Genomic DNA, 23,220 nt, shown 5'->3' on the forward strand with positions numbered 1-23,220 from the left:
GAGTCTCTAAACAAGTGTGTTTACAAAAATAAACTCCCGTATTATCAGCATTCAGCGTAATAATACATTTGCTGCCCTTTGTCAATCCAGTTCCCTATGAAAGCCTCCCCACACATGTTGATTTTAGGTGTAATTTGACCATACTTCACCAGTCCAAGTTGGTGGAGGTGGGGGGGGGGGGAGGACCGGGTCTCATTCTGACATCACTCGGCACTGACGACAGTCGCGACTGAAAATTGAAAACAGGTCACCGGGGTTCGTAGCATAATGCATGAAAACACAAATAATAAACATTAATCGGCGGTGCGTGAGGCTCAGTATGGCGTTCAGGATTTTACAGCAAGGCTATAATTTATTCACGAAAGCCATTTTGTTTTTCAGGAAGAGAATGTGGAACTTTTTCCTACGATGACTGATTTTTTTTTCTGGCAAACACTATTTCCAATTATATACCCATTGTACTAAGCATGTACGACGGAACACAATAGTGGGTTTCGTCTACTTGTTATATTTCCAGAATTGTGAACTGGGTAAGGCAGGCTGGCAAATCGTGACTGGAATTTCCCAAATTTCCATGCACTGGTACTCACTAGGCATTAATCTTCGGGAGCACTGGACGGCTTAATTTGCCATAGCATGCTGCGTGGACACAGTTATAAGACTCTCTATCACAGAAACAATCTCATGCTCTTTAGGTTTGACGAGCCGATTTGAAGGCGAGTCGTGAACGGTGAGCAGTGCACCGGTCTATTAACAATCTCTCTAAATATAAACATGACACAAGCTCTGAGATGATTTTAGTCGGCTAACAGTAATATCTGACTGACTAGAATAATGAGATGGTGTGTGGCTGTACCCGTGACTGTGACTGCATTGTCATATCTTGTGAAAACAAGAATAGATACACAAGTGACCTAATTTTCACAATCAAATATACATCGCATCCAACAGACACGCAGCACGGACTAAGAAGTAATACTTAGTGGCATGTATCGTGATATTTGCACATCATGTTTACGTTTACTTGTTGGACTTTATTGACACCGTCGGAAGCGTCATCGATGATATCTGCCGTTTTTCTTTTCAATTTCACTTCCACTTCGCCTCATCCGTAAATCTGCTTTTTATTGCACATCTGAGCGCTCGCCGAATAACGTCAATGTGGATCGAGAGAGTAGTGTTGCACGTCTCCCGAATGCAGAACGCTTGTATCGGGCACGGGCAAACGTGCGGTGCGTAAGCAATGAGCACATAAGTTCCAGAGACGCTTCCGCTCTCAGCGTGGTTCGCAGTGCTTTTCCCAAAAAAATAAACCTCGCCCCGCCGCCGGGTTGCAATTGTGGCCGAATTCTCGGCCATGATGTCATTTCCCTCTCGGTCATAGAAAACAATGGGGCTACCTCGGCGTTCTGAGAGCTCTATTGTTAAAGCGACGGCTTTATTGATTGTACATGACAATGGTGGTATTGTGCGAGCCTTCGCATGACCTCTGACAGGTTCCTCTGTAGTGGATTTCCTTTTTAACCAGAGCAGTGAGCCAAGCACCTTAAGTTCCTTGTCTAGTATAAACATATTTGCTTCATGTCATGGATGTTATGTGTTCAACTATTATACACTGCAAACACGATGCAACAGGCATGGACTGATCATGGCTGCAAACTAACACTGGGTCCCATTTAGGTAACTTGTGACATAGTTGCAGCCGGCGTGTAATTTCATTTTTTACTGGAGTGTAATTTGGCTTCAGAAAGTGGCACAAGATGCTAAAATAGAATCTAAATTAAATCACTGGACAGACTCAACTCCATATGTTCAGGTCATAAGAGAGAAGGTAAAACAATGGCAGTTGGTCTAATTTATTTTAAATAGAACACTTATACCCATGTCATGTGATGAAAATACTTATGAACATTCGACTTACGTACGATCACCGATACGAACAAACCTGTCCGTATGTCCAGTTGCCTGTTCGGACTGAGAGCCGTAAGTTCAACCGCCGCGCAATAGATAGCGGTGGTGGCATCTACATCTGCAGAACATGAAGAATCAGTGACATCTACATATACAGGAGATTATACAACTTTTAAAGCCATTCCCCGTGTTTAGTGTACATGCCGTACAACATGTTTGGAATCGACAGGAGTAAAATTGGACTTACGAACAAATCGACTTACGAACAGACCTGTGGAACCTGACTCGTTTGTAAGTAGAGGATTCCCTGTATATGTTTTTTTTAATATAGCCTTATATATGTCGTTTTGGCGGGATGGACTCGTGCATGCATGCAATTACTGTAGAGACCCCGCCTGCCCCCCAGCTCAGTACTTGATATATTTAAGTTGAGATCTAAGTAAGATAATGTCGCACTTTTAACTCACAGTAGGCTTGATTCATTGCCACAGTTGAAAATGTTTACCCGAATGCCTTCATGTCAATGTGGTTAGCATTAAAATAAAAAGGTACAGTGTTAGACCACGGGAGGTGGGATTGCTGATTGAAGCAGAATTGATTGTTGTTGTGCTCCTGCTGCTTGGTTTTTAATTAATTTCCCCAAATGGCACTGCATTTAACCAACGCCACAGTCAATACAAGCTGATTTATGAAAATGATGGTGAAGTTTGTATATGGATTGCTTGGTCAGGCACATTGATTTTTTAAAAACCTATGAATAATGAATGATATATGTACTTAATGACATTAATGTATAATTGGAGTAAAGTGCATTAAGTGAAACACTGCATCCGTACTGTTAACCTCTTTCAAGGCTGCAATGATTGGAAGTATAGTACTTGCGATCTTTGACCTTTTGCCCGAAGCAATATATTATCAAGGGCACAGTGTTCGACACTAGAATCGCCATGCAAATTCCACACTTCCTCCAAATGGTTTAAGCACTGCCACGGGAAGGCCTGACATACAGAGGCAGGCAGGCAGAGCAACAGAAAACCATCCACATTGCAATCATATTTCTCTCTTGTGAGACATTCAAAAGCGCAGAAAGCTACAAAACAGCCGCGCGTCGCTTGCTGGCCGATCCTCTAACAAGTTGGTGATCGATGCAGACAGGCCAATAAAGGACTCATCGGACTGCAATGTGATCGGCGTAAAGTATGTGCGTTCTGAACAGTCCGAAGGGCGCTTGCCGGGAATAGCTGTAGAGCCCTGGCACGCGGCAAAGCCTTTAACCCAACGCTGCATTCGCGTGTTTACGGCGATTGGCTTCACAAATCATATCCCTCTCTGCACCATGCCTAGCTTGCAGAGGTGTGGACTCGAGTCATGTGACTTGGACTCGAGTCAGACTCGAGTCATGAATTTGATGACTTGCGACTCGACTTGGACTTGCATAACAATGACTTTGTCCCACCTATGAGATGTGGACTCGAGTCATGTGACTTGGACTCGAGTCAGACTCGAGTCATGAATTTGATGACTTGCGACTCGACTTGGACTTGCATAACAATGACTTTGTCCCACCTATGAGATGTGGACTCGAGTCATGTGACTTGGACTCGAGTCAGACTCGAGTCATGAATTTGATGACTTGCGACTCGACTTGGACTTGCATAACAATGACTTTGTCCCACCTATGAGATGTGGACTCGAGTCATGTGACTTGGACTCGAGTCAGACTCGAGTCATGAATTTGATGACTTGCGACTCGACTTGGACTTGCATAACAATGACTTTGTCCCACCTATGAGATGTGGACTCGAGTCATGTGACTTGGACTCGAGTCAGACTCGAGTCATGAATTTGATGACTTGCGACTCGACTTGGACTTGCATAACAATGACTTTGTCCCACCTATGAGATGTGGACTCGAGTCATGTGACTTGGACTCGAGTCAGACTCGAGTCATGAATTTGATGACTTGCGACTCGACTTGGACTTGCATAACAATGACTTTGTCCCACCTCTGCTAGCTTGATGAGCAACATTTCAAGGAGAAACAAACTGGCTGCTCAATACATGTGCCAGAAGGTTAATGTTTCAGCAGGGCCATAATCTTATATTTCAGCTACCTGGCCTGATTTTAGATGAATACTGTATTTACAGGGTGTCTGTATATAAATATGTCATTCGTTATATAAAAACGACAGCATGTTTATCTGCCTGATGGAATAGTAGCATGGTGGAAAATATATTTTTATGTACCCAAGTCTTTACTTTACTAAAAATCTTGAATTATATATATTCAACAACACATAACAGAAGCATTCAACACAATCACACCCGACATGTCTGGCAACACCATGACGACATTTAGAGGTTTAGAGATCTAAAACTAACATGATGAAAAAAAATCTTAACATGGCCAAATGCGTGTGTAGTTGTGTCGGCCTTGCTAAAACTACCATACAATTATATTTCTTCATTGACAACCTGTATATAGTCATGTGGCTTTACCGAAAGACCCAATGAATATGAATTCCTGCAGTCACGAAAGCTTTAAGTCAAGAGACAACCTTATAGTTCAATCAAAAGGTCTACTGTATAATAAAAATATACGAAAGACACAACATGAATAATTGCTGCGAAGGTGTCATAGTTCTTAGTTCTACCACACCCAGTTCACAGTTTTCAATACCAAGAGCAACATCGGGAAATTAAAATATCTCAATTAAAAATAAGAGATAGAATTTCAGGTCACGGGCCATCATAAAAAATTAGTTCTTCAGGACGTGCGATTAACTTCGTTGGATTACAAATCCTGCATTGTAAAAGTAATGCGTGGACGTTGCACAATGGATTCTTTTGTGGGGTTTAATGGGTGAAATTGGAAGCACTTGAAAACAGGGGCCAGGGCTTTAAGAGAGCTGCCATGCCGCTGAGCAAATGCACAGCAGCTGTTCGTGCTGGCGACACCCACCAGGGATGAGCCGAGTGCCAGCCCCTAGGGGCAACACTCACAATTTTGCTGCTCAAACATGAGACAAAGGCACTTTGGGGCCACTAATTCCAAGGCTCTTTTAAATGCTACAATGTTCCGTAAATGTGGCACGTTCTAAAGGTGGATTTAGGGGTTTAAAAATGGCAAAGGGGAACACCGCTTTAAAGCTTTCGTGACTGCAGGGATTCATCTTCTTGGTTCTTTCGGTAAAGTCACGTAGAATGGAAATAATAAAATAATAAAAATAAAACATTATCAAATTATTCTCACGCCGTTTCGGCCACAACGCAAGCAGCCGTCCTCAGGTGAAGAACACCTGAGGACAGCTGCTTGCCACAACGCAAGCAGCTGTCCTCAGGTGAAGAACAGGTTTGTCGAGAAGGCAGAGTCTGACCTGTTCTTCACCTGAGGACAGCTGCTTGCGTTGTGGCCGAAACGTCGTGAGAATTATTTTATTATGTTTTATTTTTATGATTTTATTTTCATTCTACGTGACTTTACCGAAAGAACCAAGAAGAAAGGGAACACCGCTGTCACGTTTCATTTGCCCTTATGGATTTTGCGCAATCATACTTTACATTGACTCGTCATTCACATGTAATTTAACATCTGGGTGTATTTAATTGGGCATGAAGCGTCATGTTTATAAACTGTATTCTTCATCACGTTACCAACGAGTGAATTGATTGTTGAGATGCGTTTTGTGTATAAATGTATAGCTAGAGTAGAGTTATGTATATTGAGTTTTTTTAACCAATTGCTATTCACAAGCCTCATTGCTGTTAATAGTCCAGTCACATGCAATTGTCATGGATGTCCATTTTAACTAAATAAGGTCATTTACAAGATTAACTATGCAAGTTAACTATAAAAAATCCAAATGGATGTGAGATGTTTGTGGTGGTATTTCATAAAAGAAAATAATGTAACAAAAAATCAGACTTTATTTTAACATGCATTCGCTCTTTGAAATAATGGAGTTCTTTATGTATGTGCTAGGTTAGGTGGGAGTTGCTGGATTGGCCGATTGGCACAATAAAACGGTTGTAAAAATTGGACCTCCTAATTTGGGTCTACCTCATTATTAGTTCAGGAATATCCCCTCAAGGTAATGACATAAAACTAATTCAATTAATATTGTCAAGACGATCACTCAGGAGAAGAGTGGGCAGGATGTCATGAGTTTCAATGGCACTGTGTCCCAAATCTCCTCAACAAAAGGACATGAATATCTCAGTAGGCTTTACACTCTGTTTTAAGTGGGAAGATTTATTTCAATAATGCGTACACATACTGCGCGTTTTCAGGAGCACTGTGTGTGAGCAGTGTATGGTTAACTGGTAACCAAAGTACGCTGCCCTTGTGAGTTGTGGGATTTATGCAAAATAAGATTGTACTGCAATGTGTTCACAGCTGGTTTTAATTTAAAACAAACATCTGATTGATCGTGTAAAAATGTTTTTTTTCAGAGCTCGCTTCGGAGGCGTGGCAGCAGGGAGCTCTACAAACCAGAAAAGAGACCTTTGTCCCAGGTTGGTGTTATGAGCTTCAACTCTTTGCCTCAGGAATGAATGCACATTCAGTTCATTAAACAAGGCGGCCAAGGCATTCCTGAGAGTGTATTAATGTACAGGGTGTTTCAAATGGATGGACCCAATTTGAAATCGCTATATCTCTGCAACCACGAACCGCCCATGAATTAAACTCTTACCACTTCAAAGGGCGGGGTATAGAGAGGGCGGGGCATAGAGAGGGCGGGGCATAGAGAGGGCGGGGCATAGAGAGGGCGGGGCATAGAGAGGGCGGGGCATAGAGAGGGCGGGGCATAGAGAGGGCGGGGCATAGAGAGGGCGGGGCATAGAGAGGGCGGGGCATAAAGAGGGCGGGGCATAGAGAGGGCGGGGCATAGAGGGCGGGGCATCGAGTTTCCCAGCGCACAAATAGTCCCTAGACTCAGTCATTCGCAAGATGGCGACCCCGCAACACAAGGGGCGTTTTGCATTCTGCAGTTCAGCAAGACTGAATCCGTAATTGCGGTGCAGCGTGCGTTTCAATGGCGTTTTGGCATCGATCCGCCAATGTGAAAGAGCATGGTGGCACAAAATACCGTGTTTTTGTGCCACCATTAGCGACTAATCTGGATGACCTCAAAAAGAGAATCACGGCAGCGTGAGTGGAAGAAGACACTTTGAGAGGCGTTTGGGACGATTTCAACTATCGTCTCGATGTAGTCCGTACAGCAGGTGGAGGGCACATAGAGCATTTATAAAATGGTTAGTAAAACTTGATAACTCATTAAACCGTTTGTACTTTTTGTGTAATTGTAACATGTTGCCATCGTGAAATATACTGATTTGAAATGGGGTCAATCATTTTAGAACACCCTGTATTTAACATGTGTTTCCACTTGCCCATCCAAAACAGGTAATTAGTATATGCTGTATCTTATATATAAAATGAACAGCCATTTATCAATCCATTTACTGGGTGGAGGCCTCTGCATCCAATGTCAGTCATAGTGGTTGTTTGGCCATCCTTCACCAGGCTGGTTCATTACAGTTCGGTGAAGGAGGCACCCAGGATCAGTCCAGATTACACGTGCCACTGATGTCATCCGTGGTCAGCCATCGATCTCGGATCCCCGGGTTCATCGCATAGTACATGAGCCACAGTGTCACCGCTCCCCACAAACAATAATATACAGTTTTAAATCATCGTCGTCGAAATAAATATGATAATAATGGCTCCCAGAGATAAATCTCAGTGTTTCCCATGCCGAATTACGAGTCGACACGAGCCTGAAATCTGATTAACAAGAAAGCGTATATAAAGAGCTTTCATTTTCCCTGAGGCTTTCTTCAGCTTTAATGAGCTTTGCTGCCATACACATTACACTGTGGCAAGCGCAGCAATTCCGATCAATGGTCAGTGAGGCTGAATAGAGCTGACGCGTAGAGAGAGCCCGACCATGGGTGAGGGAAGAGTAAGGCAAGTGGAATATAACCACACTACTGTGCATTTTGCCACCGGCGTAACTGATTCTTATACAGTAAAACCTTGGATTGCGAGTAACTTGGTCTGTGAGTGTTTTGCAAGACGAGCAAAATTTTGTAATAAATATTAATTTGTTAAACGAGCGAGGTCTTGCAATACGGGTAGCACGTGTATACGCTTTGTCTGCCGAGCGTCATGTGATCACAACTGATATACGAGTGTTTTGGATTACAAACACGTTTCCGGAACGAATTATGCTCGCAATCCAAGGTTTTACTGTAATTGATTAATCCGCACATTTATGTGCTGAATGTCCAGAGCGTATGTATGAAGGCCTCCTAAAATAATATGAAATGTATTTATGCAATACTGTACGATTCAGTCAGTTAATTACTACTGTATAAGCAATGATTGATTATGTGTACACTGTACACAGTATGATTACATTTTAAAAGCTTTGGATTCCAATTCATCAATATAGACCGTATTCCACTTACTAAAACAAAACACAACTCTGCATTGGTAAACATTTCCACACGACCTCCTGGCGCGACGTGATCACGCTGACACTGGCTGGACAGCCTTCAAAGTGTGCCATCGGTGGTGTTTCAGTGCCATTTTAGGCTCTAAATGCGTTCGGCTCAATTCTGAGTCTCTTTCCATCACATCAGGAGCGTATTTAATTAAAGGCTACCCTGAACATCGATAAACGTAGCCCAAGATAACCTCCGTTCTCCTGTGATTACGTTTTACAGTGCTATATGCGACAGGCAAACTCGGACGGTAAGCGCGTTAGCTGCGAGGAAAGCTCTTAGAGGGCTTTACGTGCAGAGCACACCAACATATGCCCTGCATGTATATGTATGGAAGAATAAGAATAGGCTTTACCCTTTCTGGCAACAGAACAGGTGTTGAGATATTCAAACGCCAAGTAAATACCTATTGAACGGCATCGGGTCTCAATTAACTACACATAGTTGTGGCAAAACATGCAAAGAAACATGCTCTGAAAATATTTGCATTGTGTTTGAAACTGATTGGCCTACACCAGAGACAGCTTTCTTTATGCTCACCTTTTGGCGTTCTCTGGTCTAACACTGGTGAGACTAGGCCATAAAGAAGGCTGTCTCTGTTTAGGCCAATCAGTTTCAAAGACAATGCCCATATATTGTCAGAGAATGTTTCATTGCGTGTTTTTCCTGCCTTATTGCCAGAAAGGGTGAAGCCTATTGTTATGTTTTCATCATTTTGATACTGGCAAAAATGTCCCATAGATGTATGTATGTTGAAATTCTTTCGTACCGTGTATAGCCAACTATGCTAGTCGGAGGTGCTTTAGACTTCTACATGGAAGCATAGTCCGAGATGGCATTTATAAAGGGTAGAACCCCCTGTTCTTGCGGCAGCCAATATATTTATTGTATAAATGTTGGTAGAATGCCACCCCCCTCAATCATTTCCACTTGCTGCACACGTGTTGGCGCAGAGAATATTAATATACCAAGGCAGATTCACTAAATAAATATGATTTAGAATGGGGTTTAGCAAGTAGACTGTAATAATTTTCAATTTAATTTTCTTCCGGTTAATACATGTATTATTTAAATTTTCTTAAGTTACTTTTCACCAAAAATAATGGAGACAATATTTATACGTGGGTGTTTCAATGAGAGCTTTTTTTTGTTCCATGACAACTTTAGCACGTTCACCGCTTGTTGGAGAGGTTCGTGGTTCAAATCTGGCCAGCCGGCCTGGTTATTACTGTGGGTGTATTTGCCGTAAAATATGCGCAATCTGCTTTGCAGTGGACGTTAAAGACCATGTGACGTAATTCAACACGAGCAGGAGGGCATTATGTGCTGACATCATGGTTCATATTTGCCAAATTTGGATTCCACATAGCAACATTGCCCCCGACTGCAAAACTTTCTGCAGACCATGTCTGTGAAACATAGTGCCTTCATGATCGCCTTTCAATTTAAGAATGGCACGAATACCGAATGTACTTCATTATTACGTCCGAGTGATTTCAGTAAAGATTACACAGTAAATAGGCAATGCTCCCTAGTATTGGTTTGCAATATTTTTTTTAAAGACTCTTCTGATCATTGGCGGATATATCATGCGATCAACGACTCTGGCAGCACCATTGCACAATCGCACGTTAGGAGAGCAGTGAGCCGTTATCGGATTGTTTTTGTTTCTAACGTATAAAGACAAGTGAAATGTATCAACCAATGAAGCTGCAGTATGGTGACACGTTAATCAACCATGTCAAAATTTGCAACTATGTATACTATATACATATGAAACAGCACCCATACATTTTTTCTAGTTTTTGCCATCAAATATAGTACAGTACACTGGGCACATATATAATGTATAAAACATGTGTTTAACATGTAGGCTTTCGCGACCAATATCATCCATAATATCAATATCAACCAAAAAAATCTCTTATTGGAAAACATATGTTGATGAAGGCAGCCAGTCTCAATTACGTTTCAACATCGTCAAGTGTCAGATGTAACTCTTGCCTGAAGCCACGCATAGTCGTGTACTGCCGTGTTTTACACTCGTGAAGCGTGCGAGACTGACGGCCAGCACGGCAGTAAATATGCATGTGGCTCGGACATCGCCTCACCTCGTAACCGTCACTGTTGCACCGTCAGCCTGGTAACAGGAAGCCGTCACACTCGAGCACCGACACAGATTTATTGGGCGACTGACAAATCACCTGGCCGCTCAAGAGCAATGTCAATTAACCTCAGGGGTCATCGCGTGTGATCATTCAAATGGGTGCAATCCGATTTAAAATTATTACTTGCAAAGGTGCAGCTTACCGCTGCCTCTTTCGAATACAAATAGGCAAATTGCACCGCAAATGTTCCCAAATATTTGCAGAAGACTGCTTGGGTTTCATGAGGCACTTCATTGTTTACAATGTATAGGGGTGGGGGGAGTGCGAGCTGGAGAGGGAAGGCAGACTAAATAGAAGGAAGTGAAACAAAACAAAACAGATTTCCTGTGCCCCTGACTAAAGCACAGGGAGGGAGGCACGGTAGGAACAACATACACCCTTCAAAATAGCAGGAAACCAGGCTTGCGCAGGTCACACCCATGAGCTGCGGAGAAACAAAGCCACTTTAACTGCGACGCTGCCAATGTGACAGAGCGCTGATTTGTGTCGGTGTCCATTTGGGAATCTTAGCCCCCTGACCCTTAATCGAAACAGGCATATGAATAGTTTTCATCTTAATAATGGACCCCTCACGTCTTCCTTTGTCCCAGGTCGTGACATCTCGATAGCCTCTCGCACTAGTTATGAATTAAGAATCCAAGCAAATGTTATAAATAAATAAAAATCATATTGTATTCCCTGGATTATCAATACACTTTCGGATGAAGGCCCTGCCCATTCTTTGTCAGTCACAGGGGTTGTTTGACCACACTTCACCACACTAGTCAGTGTGGGTTAGTAATAGGGGTGCCCAGGACTGGTTCACATTCCGCATCTCCGATTAGCACGGTTGGCGACATACGGTTCAAAAGGAGTTTAACATACATACATTGTCAGCTATAGTCGGAAATCAAACTCGTATCACGAGGTTCATACTGCAGTGCACGGACCACTGTAGCCAAATCCACCCCGAGGCTAGTAATGATATAATAAATAAAGTGGAACATCAGCTATGATCAACATTTAATTTTGTTACAGCTCGATTTGACATTGCCATGCAGACACCACAAACATCACCGTTCACCACTCTTGCAGGAGGACAATGCAGACCTCAAGTGCCAGTTGCAGTTTCTGAAGGAGGAGGCTGCGCTGATGCGCCGCAAGATGGTGCGCGTGGGGAAGGAGCGAGACCGCTTTGAGCAGGAGCTACAAAAGTACAAGGCCTCGTACGGCGACCTGGATGGGCCACTTACAGCAGGCGACGGAAGCTCGGCCATCGGCGGTGGCCCTCCGAGCACGCGGGAGACCGAGCTGAAGCTTCGCCTGAGGCTCGTGGAAGAGGAGGCCACCGTCCTGAGCCGCAAGATCGTGGAACTGGAGGTGGAGAACGGAGGCCTCAAGAGCGAGATGGAAGAGATGAAGTGCCACTGCGAGAAGGGGTCTGCGACGGCGGAAGGCTCTGATGCGGACGACCACAGGTCGTGCATTTCGGTGGATGGGGATCTTGGCGAGTCGGCCTGCGAGCTCAGGCGCCACCTCCAGTTCGTCGAGGAAGAGGCGGAGGTCCTGCGTCGGTCGGTGGTGGAGCTGGAGGAACAAAATCGGCTGCTCACAGAGGAGCTCGGACGCTCGCGGCCGGGCTCTGACCCTGAAGGTGACTGGGACGAAGAGATGTCTGAGAGTGGACCCCCGTCATCCGAAAGTCTGCAGGAGGAGCTCGATATCGCACGCAGCAAGATCGGGCAGCTGAGCGGAAAGTTGGCGAAATTCCAGTACGAGAACAGGATTCTGCTCTCCAAAGCGCAGGGCAGTGATCTCGTCTCCCAGGCGAGCCACAAGGAGAGCACCGACGGCAGTCTCGAGGACCTTGGAGAACCGTCCCAAATGAGACGCGAGGGGCCCGTGGGTGGTGAGGGAGAGAACGAGGACCATCGGGAAGAAGCCACTTCTCAGATGGAGAATGACATGAACCTGCTGCTGAGACGATACGAGGAACCGCGGAAACTCGCGCGCTTCAGGAGCGAAGCGGAGCGCCTCGGGAAGGTTATAGAGTCGCTGATATCCGACACGGAGAGTTTGATCGGCGAAGCAAAGGATGCCATGCCGTGCAGTGAAGTCGAAGACAACGACGGAGAAGCTTCATTCGCGAACAGTGGACCACAATTGCTGGACAAAATCGATGCGAGGATGAGGGACATAGGCAAAGAACTGAAATCTTTTATCGAAAAACTTGACATTTCAGCAGATGATGCTGCCGATGAAGATAACACTTGCACAAGAGACACCTTCTCCCACTTTTCTCTGAATCGGGACCACACACTGGATTTCCAGGTGAGCACGGCTCGTGAAACCAAATGTTAAAAGGACTACACTGTATTTTTAAACCAGATTTTAAGCCTGCATTTTCACGTATGAAAATTAGAGTTGCGTACATGTTCAGGTTAATTTAATTACAATACACTGGTACTGTAAATGCCATATTGTAGCGTTCATAATTTGGATTCATACTACAAACCACCCGTTGATGTTGCTCCTGGTTAAACCTGGATACGTTTTCCAAGGAGGTTATGCAGCTGCAGTGTCTTCTAACCAGATAGAGACACAGAAAACTATGATCTTAATGCGACTTATGTGTTCAATAACAAACGCATTTTAAAGGTACTGCGATATTGCATGTTAAAATGAAATGTCCATTGTGCCCTTAATCCACTTGCATTGTCATCCGTGGGGCTTACGATTGCTTTAACATGTTCGTTTAATACCATCGGTGCCATAAGGACTAATACATGTCATTGGCATGTTACAGCAATGTTAAGCCTGATAATAGTAATACTGTACAGAAAAACAAAGTCATGCTCACATGCCAAACACAGTTTTTGATGCTCTATCTAAAAACAAAAGATCAGCATGCTGCTGTTGCTATTCACTTATGTTTCTGCTTCTGCATGTGCGCATAACCATGGATTGTTGCACTCCCCCTTCCCTTCTCACCACTCTCCTCTGCAGCCAATCATCTTCTTAGTCCTCGCTCTCCTGTTATTTTCTTCCATGTCCTACGCCATAATCTTTAAGTTGGCTTTTATTTTTTTCCTCTTCATCGTCCTGTGATTCAATTACTCCGCTACGTGTTCGTTTTTATTTACGAAGATTATTTTCTATCGTTTCATATTTTTTTACGTTTAAAGGTCAAATTTTTCCTCTCTTGTCATTTTTGTTCTTGCGTGTGTTGTGTCTTTGCGCGCGTCGTGCGTGTATGTTGTGTGTTTGTCGTGTGTGGACGTCTGTCTTCTATAAACTGTATATAAAAGTCTGAGCTGGAGGATCAGGCGTCTTGGGATGAACATTCAGTTGACAAGGCTTGCAACCTAACACCTGCAGACAAAACCTCTTCCGGAGCGTTGCATGAACGAATGTATGGAAAAACAGATTCTGTGGAATCTGAGGTTAGTATACTAATACTATTAATATGATCCATATCAAGCTTAATTTGTAACTGTATCACTCTCACTTATATTTCAGTTGTCTCTTGCTGTTTTCTATCTTACGTGGTATAATTTTATCCCTTTGTTTTATGACACTAATTGCTGCCATTCTACAAATGAAATTCTGTCTATGCAGTATTTGTATTTTGCAAAAGTGTTGTTCATTAAAATAATTTTCACAAACGCAGCCTCAACCCTTAACGTACTAATAAAGATGCCCGCTCACAAAGGCCCCCCGCTGGAGCTGAACTTCTTAACGTGCAATTTTCAAATCAAGAGTGCAATTTTTATATTCTCTACAAATGTCCAAAATAACCGCACGTTGTATTATCTACACCATTAGCTACGAGAGTCGCAGGAAGTACTTTCAGAAGCCAACATGACCATTCAGCAACTTCAGGTGCAGTTGGAGCAAGAGCGGCAGTATCGGAGAGAGGAAAACCAACACCTGGAGAAGCAGATCTCCCTGGTGAGTACACCTGCCACTTGAATAACAAATACTGGGCATATGCATGAGCCCCATATTCTTCTAGTTCCCTGGCCTTGGGGCCATTGGGGCATGACTGTTTCCTTCAATTGATGTCTCATTGCAGTGGTCTCTCCGCCTCTCTCTGTCCGTCACTCCGTCTTTCAACTGAGACAGCTTCTATCCCATCTCTTGTTTGATGTTTAGGCAGATCACAGGCTTCCTCGCTCCCTAACACCGTCCAGTGTGTTCTTCATCACCGTCATTTGCAGCCAGTCACCGTTCCATCCTGGTTATGTGTTCAAAACGTTAGTGTTTCCTATTTTTGACGTGACTTAGTCGCCTTTGTATGCCCGTTTGATTTTTCCAGGACTTCCTTGTTCATTGCGTGCTCTTTATAAGACATAATAAATCCCGAAGGCTTCCATTTCAAAGGCGATATGAGAGAAATCAAACGGTGATGACAAACGTCTAAACCTCGTCTCCGGCATTGGCCACAGTATCTCGTGCAATCGAAAGGCAGTGCCACCTGACACGGCTGCCCTTCTTTTCCGAATCTTGTTGTACGAAAGCTCAAGGCGGAGCAACGGAAGCTGGCGCTGCGGCGGGACTTTGAGCTGCAGAGCGTGCGGCTGCAGCAGAAGCTGGAGCGCCGCGAACTGGCGAGGGCTCGCGGATCGCTCGTGCAGGAGGTGCGCTGCCTCCGCCAGGGCCTGGCGCTCGTGTGCGCGCGGCTGCGGGCCGTCGTGCGGCACTGGAGGCAGGGCCGCAAGGACCTGGGGCTCGGGGACGAGGCCTTCCTCGACGTGAGTAGACGGCCGCGGTGGCGAGATGTTGACGACCTCGCCGAGTTTACAGGAGGTCGCTTGTATATTTGTAGTTTGCGTGTTCTCCCCGTGGTCGTGTGGATTTTTCTCCGGGTCCTCCTCCTGTTTTTCCCTCCACATTTAGAAACGTGCGTTGAGGGTGTTTGGCTGTTGTAATCTTCCACGTGATAAGCCACTTTGTTGGGCTATCATTTTTGGCAGGTCACTTCTGAAAAATGGCTATTGCTCAGTGTGCCCTACCTGGTAAAATAAAAAATTGTTTAAAATTGTTTGCTTTATTTATTTATTTACGGGACCATCTTTTGTCCCCTGCTTCACAATTTTTTGTTTAGTCTCATCGAGTGTGGCGACAAGGGTGGCCCTTCCCTGAAGTACAAATAAACCTGGACATTGCATTGGAAGAAATATATTTCAAAATGCTGAAAGAGGAAAGGGACTGCATGTAAATACACCGTTTTTGTTGGTGTTTTATCACGTAACTTGCAAATACGGGGACTTTCAGTAGCCTGGGAAGACTCGCAGACTTCCCTGGACAGCCACCTCAAAAAGAAGAGGACAACCCTGGACAAAAACCACGGCAGGTTGGGAGCCTATTGGGGACCCGAGCCAGGGTCCTATTGCTGTTCCTAGGCCATTCCTGGGGCCAGCGACGCCTGGTTTCCAGTGGTTGTCAAAACACAGCGTGGAGTGGGGGTTGAGGCACGGGTCCGTCCCATTGTGTGATTGTGTGTGTGTGCTGCAGCTGGATGGAGCTGCGGATCTCAGTCTGGTCCTGGTAGAGAAGGATCTTCTGGAGGACCTGTCGGAGGCATCCAACACGTCGGAGAGCACAGAGGACAGCGGAGTGCACTCCTTACTGGAAGGCTTGGCTGAGAAGAGAGACAGCCTCACCGCCATGGAATGTCTGGGCAAATGGGAACAGGTCGGTGCAGTGGCTTTTAAATTCACTGGACGCATTTCCCATGTGAATGTGTGAATGTCAAGCGTCCGTCAAAGTGATCACTCGTGAGTCACTCGGGACAAAACCTTTTGCCAAGCATGACACGTAAGGTTATTTGGAAAATTGTTATCGACAAAAAACAAAACTATTGCTCATACCATAGATAGCAACACAAGTATAATGATGCCTACACAATTAGAAATATAAATAAATCATAATTGTAAACTGTTTGTAATATAACCAGTTACATTCATAATGACGATTGCTGTGTATTTTGCGGCGTGTAATATTCACATATTGCACACACATTTTTATATAAAGCAGTGTGCACATGCACTTACACGTTAGATGTTAAACGCAAATGCCCCGTGCGTGTTTAAATTTGGTGCCAAAGTCACTAGGTCATCATAGCCAATGCCGTTGATGACACACCACACCTTGCTGTTACTTACATGCTTCAGCCAGATCTCTTAGTTGGCACGGTAACTTCAAGGTCTACTCTCATAGTATCATCCCCACCTCTTGAGTGAAACGCAAGTTTATCCATACGCATACGTTTCTAGACTCTTTTAACGTGTTAAGAAAAGCGAGATGGACAGGCGGGGTTGCCATCTGAGGTACAAAACATGAGTAAATATCAGAAGAAAAATATTTAAATATACCAGATAAGGAGATAATTAAATGTAAATGTATTGTTGTGAGTTGTGTTGTTATTATTATCATTGCATCACTTAGAGACAGAAAACTGCACTTTCAGTGCCATGAGAAGACTTGCATTTTTCCCACGTCATCTACCGCAAATGAAAAGATGATCGTGGGAAAAAGGAAAACAACGAGGACAGGTGGTAATCCTAGTGGAAAGCCTATGTATGCATGTATGTATGTTGAATGTCTTTCGCACCGTACCTAGCTATTCGGAGGTGCTATGATCCCGGGTACCTGTTGCCAGGGCTACCCAGAGGGGAAGAGGGGGGTGTGGGGGGTGATGGATGGAGGGGGGGGGGTCACAAAATGGGCCTTCCACGTAAGGGGCCCCACAACGGGGCCTGCGTTTTTTTGCTGCTGACGAAATAAGGCGGCGGCGGGGTGGGGGGAGAAGTGGGGGCCCAAGTCGAATTCTGCCCTCAGGCATCCAGAATCCTCTGGGCAGCCCTGCCCGTAGATCTCTGCCCGACGGCTCCTGGTTCTCGTGATGTGGTCGTTCAAGCAGGGCCGGGAGAGCCGCCGTGTGCTCCTGGAGCTGCGCTCGGTGCTCGAGGATCTGCAGTCGGAGTTCCGCGAGGAGGAGCGGAGCCGCTCCGAGCTGCAGCGAGAGTTCGCCACCGAGAAGGCCACCTGGGAGATGGAGCGCGCGCAGTTCAAGTTCGTCCTGTCTCAGGTGACCGACTCTAGGGTTTGCCCGGCCTGTCCTGGTTTGTCCTCTTAATCGGCGTAGCAGTCCTAGGAAATCGGTACGTCTTCACGGGACGTTGAATAGATCTGGCTCTTGGCAGTGGCGGCGTAATAAATAATAAATACGCCACCCAAGACAGGGGGGCCGGCAACCTGCGGCTCCGGAGCCGCGTGTGGCTCTTTCCAGGCTGCTTCATGACGTGATGTGCGTGCGTGTGCGTGTGTACGCATGCATATGGGGGAGCGGTAGTGTAGCGGTTAGTGCGCTGCGCTATGAACCTGGCGACCCGGGTTCGATTCCCGCTCACGGCCAACACCAGTGACGATTATCTGAGCCGGTCCTGGGCCTTCCCTAGGTCGACTCAGCCTGAAATGAGGACCTGGTGTGTGTAAACATCGCCACTGGGGAGACAAAGGCGGTCGGGCGTGGTGCTGGCCACCCACCCCCTCGTGTACCGTTCCGGCCTTCATAGGTGCTCGCTAACAGCACTTGCCCCTACAGTCTGTTAAGGCTATACGGGGGATCTTTATCTTTGTACGGATGCACATGCATTGCGGCTCTTGGAATATTTAGTTTTGTACCGAATTTGAAACAAATGTCGCCTTCCCTTTAATTTTGGTTTGCCGACTGCTGACCCCAAAGACGATGCGTTTGCATGCCGTTCTCCCCCTCTTATGGTATCGTTACATATTCCTCCTCTCGCGTTACCTCAGAGGTGACAACCCTACACCGAACCCAACACCCAACACACACTCGGGACACACAATAAAGGGTGGGGGTCTGTTCAACAATTTCACATTGTGGCAGAGCACGCTTGCCTTTGCTTTGTGCTGCCAATTGCAATGTTGGCACATTACAATTATATAATTAATACGCGACAAGAATAACTAATTGCCACATTACATAAGTATTGTGATTCGTATTGGTTTTCATTTGGAATGATGTTGGCATGCATGCAATATGATTTCAAGTCTTTCACGAAAAACAACCATCAATCATGAAAATATTACATGGAAAATATTAAGCGTTATTTTATTAGTTTTTTCACTTGGTAGAATTTGGCCAAACATTTCAGGGAGGAAACGTCATTAAATTAGTTTAGCTGCTCCACTTTTTTTCCTATGTCAGGATAAGTATTATATAGGTCGCGTTGCAATATAAATGATATGAATTCTGATCTCTTAACCTGATTACTTTATACATTTTATATATACAGTATATGATGCATATCTTTCCAAGGGAATTGAGAATTATTCATACGCAGGGCTTTCAGTATTAGCATTACACACAATATATTGCAGTTACATTCTTATTAAATTAAACAAAAAAAACCCTCTCTAAGTGGATAAACTACTGATATTCTCGTGAGCGGCAATGAAATATACGGCGATTCGATTGCATCCCCAGTAATAGTTTAGATGCGTTCTCAAATTATCGGTGACGACTTTAAAATAAGCTCCACAGCTGCACAAAGGACCTTAAAAAAAGACCCGAGAGTGGGCACTGTACACGCATCCCCTGCCGCAGATGTGCAAACCACCAGGAGTGATTTGCTCGATTGGTCACAGAAAGGCTGCAGTGGCAGGATTTGTGGAATGCTTCTACAGTATAAAGTCCGTTAGAAAGGTACGCTTTACCCAAACTGCAGGAAATCGTGCTGTCTGCCAATATATATACACACCACTGATGATCCATCTGTACAATGCAGAATGACATATTGACTCACAAATATCATTTCTGAACCTCACACTACACATATGAAATTGCATGTGTAAAAATCAACATTTCCCGATCCATTTATGCTGTATGTAAAGCGTCTATGTGGCCACCGCAGCCACTGTTTAGTTTGTTGTCCCTCCCCTGCACATCCGATTTGCACGTTTGGGTACGTACGGTGCAAAAGAAGTTCAGCATACATACATAGAGGCTGCTAGAATAACCACAATGTAAAAAAAATCTCAAATCAAATTGTTACCTTGAATTATGACAATGCATTGAATCACTGCAGTGGGGGTGTGAATGATTAAACCTGGAATTGACGTAAAATGTGGATTAAAAATGTTACTTTCATTGGACCCTGCCAGAAATGTGCCACATTATTCAGTACACAACTTTGAATGTAAAGCTAAAAAATTCCAGCACGAGTAAAGTAAGGGGGAACCAGTCTTAACTAAAAGCCAAACAAATGGGAAACGACTAAAACATTTTTTCAATAGTGAAGAAAGACAATGAGATGTCAGTCATGTGATGGGAACAATAAAGGAGCTGGCGGGTGAGGAGGTGGAGACAGTTGTTGTGGAGATAGGGATCACAGCAGTGGCATCTCGACCTCGAGCTATACAGCATCAAACGCACCACATCTGTTGTGTTTCTCACTTTTTGTGGCGCAAAAAAAAACAAGCATGTTAATGAAATCTTCTTGGTTCTTTTGGTAAAGTCACGTAGAAGGGAAATAATAAAATAATACAAATATTATTAGATTTTTTTTATAATGTTTTATTTTTATTATTTCCCTTCTACGTGACTTTACCGAAAGAACCAAGAAGATGAATCCCTGCAGTCACGAAAGCTTTAAATCGAAATGTTAATGAAATTTGAACCAATCTGAGAGGTGTTTTAAAAGAGCCCCCCTACGTGTCGTATAGCAGGCAACGAGTATCGGTTATGTGAGATTTGTGTTTCGCAATCAGAACAAGTGTTATGTGTGTTCAAAAGCATACTAACGAACAGGACAGTGGCCTGGAATCTCATTAATTAAAACTGTTGTTTTCTTGTATGGGCATTGAACTTGTGCACCTTACATAGCACACCATCTGAATTGGGGGTGCGGGGGAAAGACAACAAACTATACACAAAAAAACTGTTCTAAAGAAATTCGTTTTAAATCTCTACTTAAAAGTGCATAGCTCCAGTGGCTCTCTTAATATCGGATGGAAAAGCGTTCCAGACGGCCGCAGAAGCGCCGTCTTTGTTCAATGGCCAGCAGCCAAAATCCGGGTGGCTCAGGGCTCAAAGCACTGAGACATCACCGCTGTGATACTGAGTTTGAATCTGGGCATCCACTTATGAATCAACCAGATTCCGTAATTCATCAAGCCGATTGTCTCAACGTCATTCACTAATAACTGAACAACAAACAAACACACGCACGTCACGTACAATTAGTTTTTTCGCTTCATTTGGCTGACTTGCAGCCTCGGAGAATTGAACCAAACGGTTTCACTGCTATGTTATGGAACTGTTTCTCATTAGCAGAGAAAGTGCAGCCCATAATGTGGAATGTACCTTGACAAGACCTCATTAGTTGTGATATTACTTGGTGCACACCCTATGAGCAGTGCTATGTGCAAACCCCGTGTGTTCTCCAGCACATGGGGTATGCACTGCTCTGCGAGAGTTCTGAAATTATTATTCATCCAATCACATGATGCCCGTTTCACAAGTTGAGTTTGAACACTTGGAAATGGAGAATGCATATTTATACAAAAAGAAAAATGACTAGTTTCCAAAAATATGGATTTAAAATATCAATTGCCTCAGCGATTGAAAGCACCTTACATCACACCTCATCTCAACCATTCCAGTGCTCTGCGGTTGTATAACATCAATCCTCTACTGAAACCTATTGGCCAGCCAGAGCCAATCTAATAACCTAACTTGTGATGCGTCTGCTTGTTTGCTTGCGCTGGCACCGGCCAGCCAAAGCGATAACCTTGCACGGGACGCGTCTGGTCGCTTGCCCTGGCGCAGCTGCAGGCAGACATCTCGTCGTCGGGCGAGGAGCCTCCGCTGCCGGAGCAGCTGGCGGAGCAGCAGAAGGCGCTGCTGGCCGACATGCACGGCCGCACGCTGGAGCTGCGGCGCCAGCTTCACGCCGGCGAGCGCGGCTGGGGCCGCGAGCGCACGGAGCTGCTGCAGCGCTTCGACCACGAGCGCAAGGATTGGGAGCAGCAGCTCCGCCTGATGCGGCACAAGGTCCACCAGGTCGGCCGCCCGCCCGCCCACCCGCGCCAGCCGCTCGCGCAATGTTTAACCACAAACGTTGAATTTGTACATTTGGTGTTCCTCGCCAAGTCTTACAGCGCGAGGCTCTCGCAAAGGTGCTGTGTTTCGCGGACGTAGTCTCGTGGTAGATTTATCGCTCTGTATGTAGCACTCGGATGGGTGAGCACCATGCACACCAGACTGGTGGAGTGGGCGTTGTGTGCAGTAGAGTGCAGCGCTGCAGAAAAAAAAAAACATTGCTCCCCTAACCCTGCCCCCACCTTCACAAACCCGCACTGACCATCGTGGTGAAGTATTTGTATGTACCCTGATCTCGGAATATTATTATTTGTGTTATCTACATATGTATGTGTTTTGGACTTCTTTCACCCATAGCCAACCGTGTTAATCGGAGGTGCGGGGGAAGGACAACAAACTAAACACAAAAGCAGTTCTTAAGAAATGAGTTTTCGATCTAGATTTAAAAGTGCGTAGCTCCAGTGGCTTCTCAATATCGGAAGTTAGAGCATTCCAGACGGCCGCAGAAGCGCATTTGAAAGCTTTCTCCCGATGAAGTAGTTTCTGGGCAGTTCTTCAATCTTAGCGAACTGGGACCATGACACTGGCACACGTGGCCTGCTCTTCTCCAAATAGGACCCTGAATGTCCACGGTGAAGCAGACAGTGCGTATCTATGGTTGCTATACCCGCGGTCTTAACCAGGGCGGCTACGGATCATGAGCCACAAATCTCTGCAACCAACCAAACATTTCCCTTAGTTTATTTGTTCAAGTAATTATTGTGTAACGCACAGCACACGCATATTAAAATGCTTACTATTTGAAAGTTGACAATGATTCGAAGATGCATGGCAGGCTTTAACGGTACCGTAATTTAATAATGCAATTAATAATTATTCATATTGCAAGCATAGCAGTGCTCAAAACAATAAGAACAGTTGCAAAGGTACGGCAAGATACGATTTTGCGATAATCGTTATATTTTGAAAACGTATATGTCAAAGCGTATCGTGAAAAATGATATCGCGGCAACCCTTGACCTGGCTGATGGCTGCAGTGGAGGGGGGGTGGAGCTCGCAAGCGATGGGGGAGGGGTACTGATCGTGTTCACAGCTGCTGTTGAGCTCCTGTGGTCGACTCGCATAAGAGAAAAAAAAAGTAAAATGCCAAACATTGATTTATTGTTCTTCAGCAATGAGAAAATGCACCTCTATCAATGAAAAGGCTGCAGATTGGGTGAGACCAACGGAAAGCAAGAACATTTGCTCAATAGCTTAATCCTTTAATGTTTACGTAATTCGCGATTTTGTTCTGCTGTATTTTTCCCACTGTTGATGAGTGTCCTGTGATTACGCAGACTTTGCTCGTTTACTAAGCCACCTCGGCCAATGGTAACAAGATACAGTCATTGCGACCGCACATAAATTGGGAGTGTGAAATCGAATGCCCTCTAGCCACAACGCCACTCATCCACAGAAACACGGCAATCCCACAGTGGTAGGGTAGTGGTGGAATTATACAAACGTTTTCAAATCTGATTA

At 44.8% G+C, this 23,220-nt stretch overlaps 1 protein-coding gene across 2 annotated transcripts in view; it reads left to right on the forward strand.

Annotated features, from left to right (window-relative positions):
* LOC144717874 (microtubule cross-linking factor 2-like) overlaps positions 1 to 23,220 on the forward strand; it is a 39,850-nt gene that overhangs the window by 10,272 nt on the left and 6,358 nt on the right. Inside the window, exons 4-11 of one of the 2 annotated variants that reach the window (XM_078593619.1) lie at positions 6,364 to 6,426; positions 11,664 to 12,899; positions 13,877 to 14,011; positions 14,394 to 14,519; positions 15,089 to 15,322; positions 16,086 to 16,265; positions 17,491 to 17,661; positions 21,427 to 21,660. In XM_078593619.1, coding sequence (XP_078449745.1) covers positions 6,364 to 6,426; positions 11,664 to 12,899; positions 13,877 to 14,011; positions 14,394 to 14,519; positions 15,089 to 15,322; positions 16,086 to 16,265; positions 17,491 to 17,661; positions 21,427 to 21,660 — 2,379 coding nt within the window. The remainder of the gene's footprint in view (positions 1 to 6,363; positions 6,427 to 11,663; positions 12,900 to 13,876; positions 14,012 to 14,393; positions 14,520 to 15,088; positions 15,323 to 16,085; positions 16,266 to 17,490; positions 17,662 to 21,426; positions 21,661 to 23,220) is intronic. The other variant, XM_078593620.1, reaches the window with a different exon arrangement.

Source organism: Lampetra planeri, chromosome 4 (genome assembly GCF_965212315.1).
Source record: "Lampetra planeri chromosome 4, kcLamPlan1.2.h2, whole genome shotgun sequence".
NCBI lineage: Eukaryota > Metazoa > Chordata > Hyperoartia > Petromyzontiformes > Petromyzontidae > Lampetra > Lampetra planeri.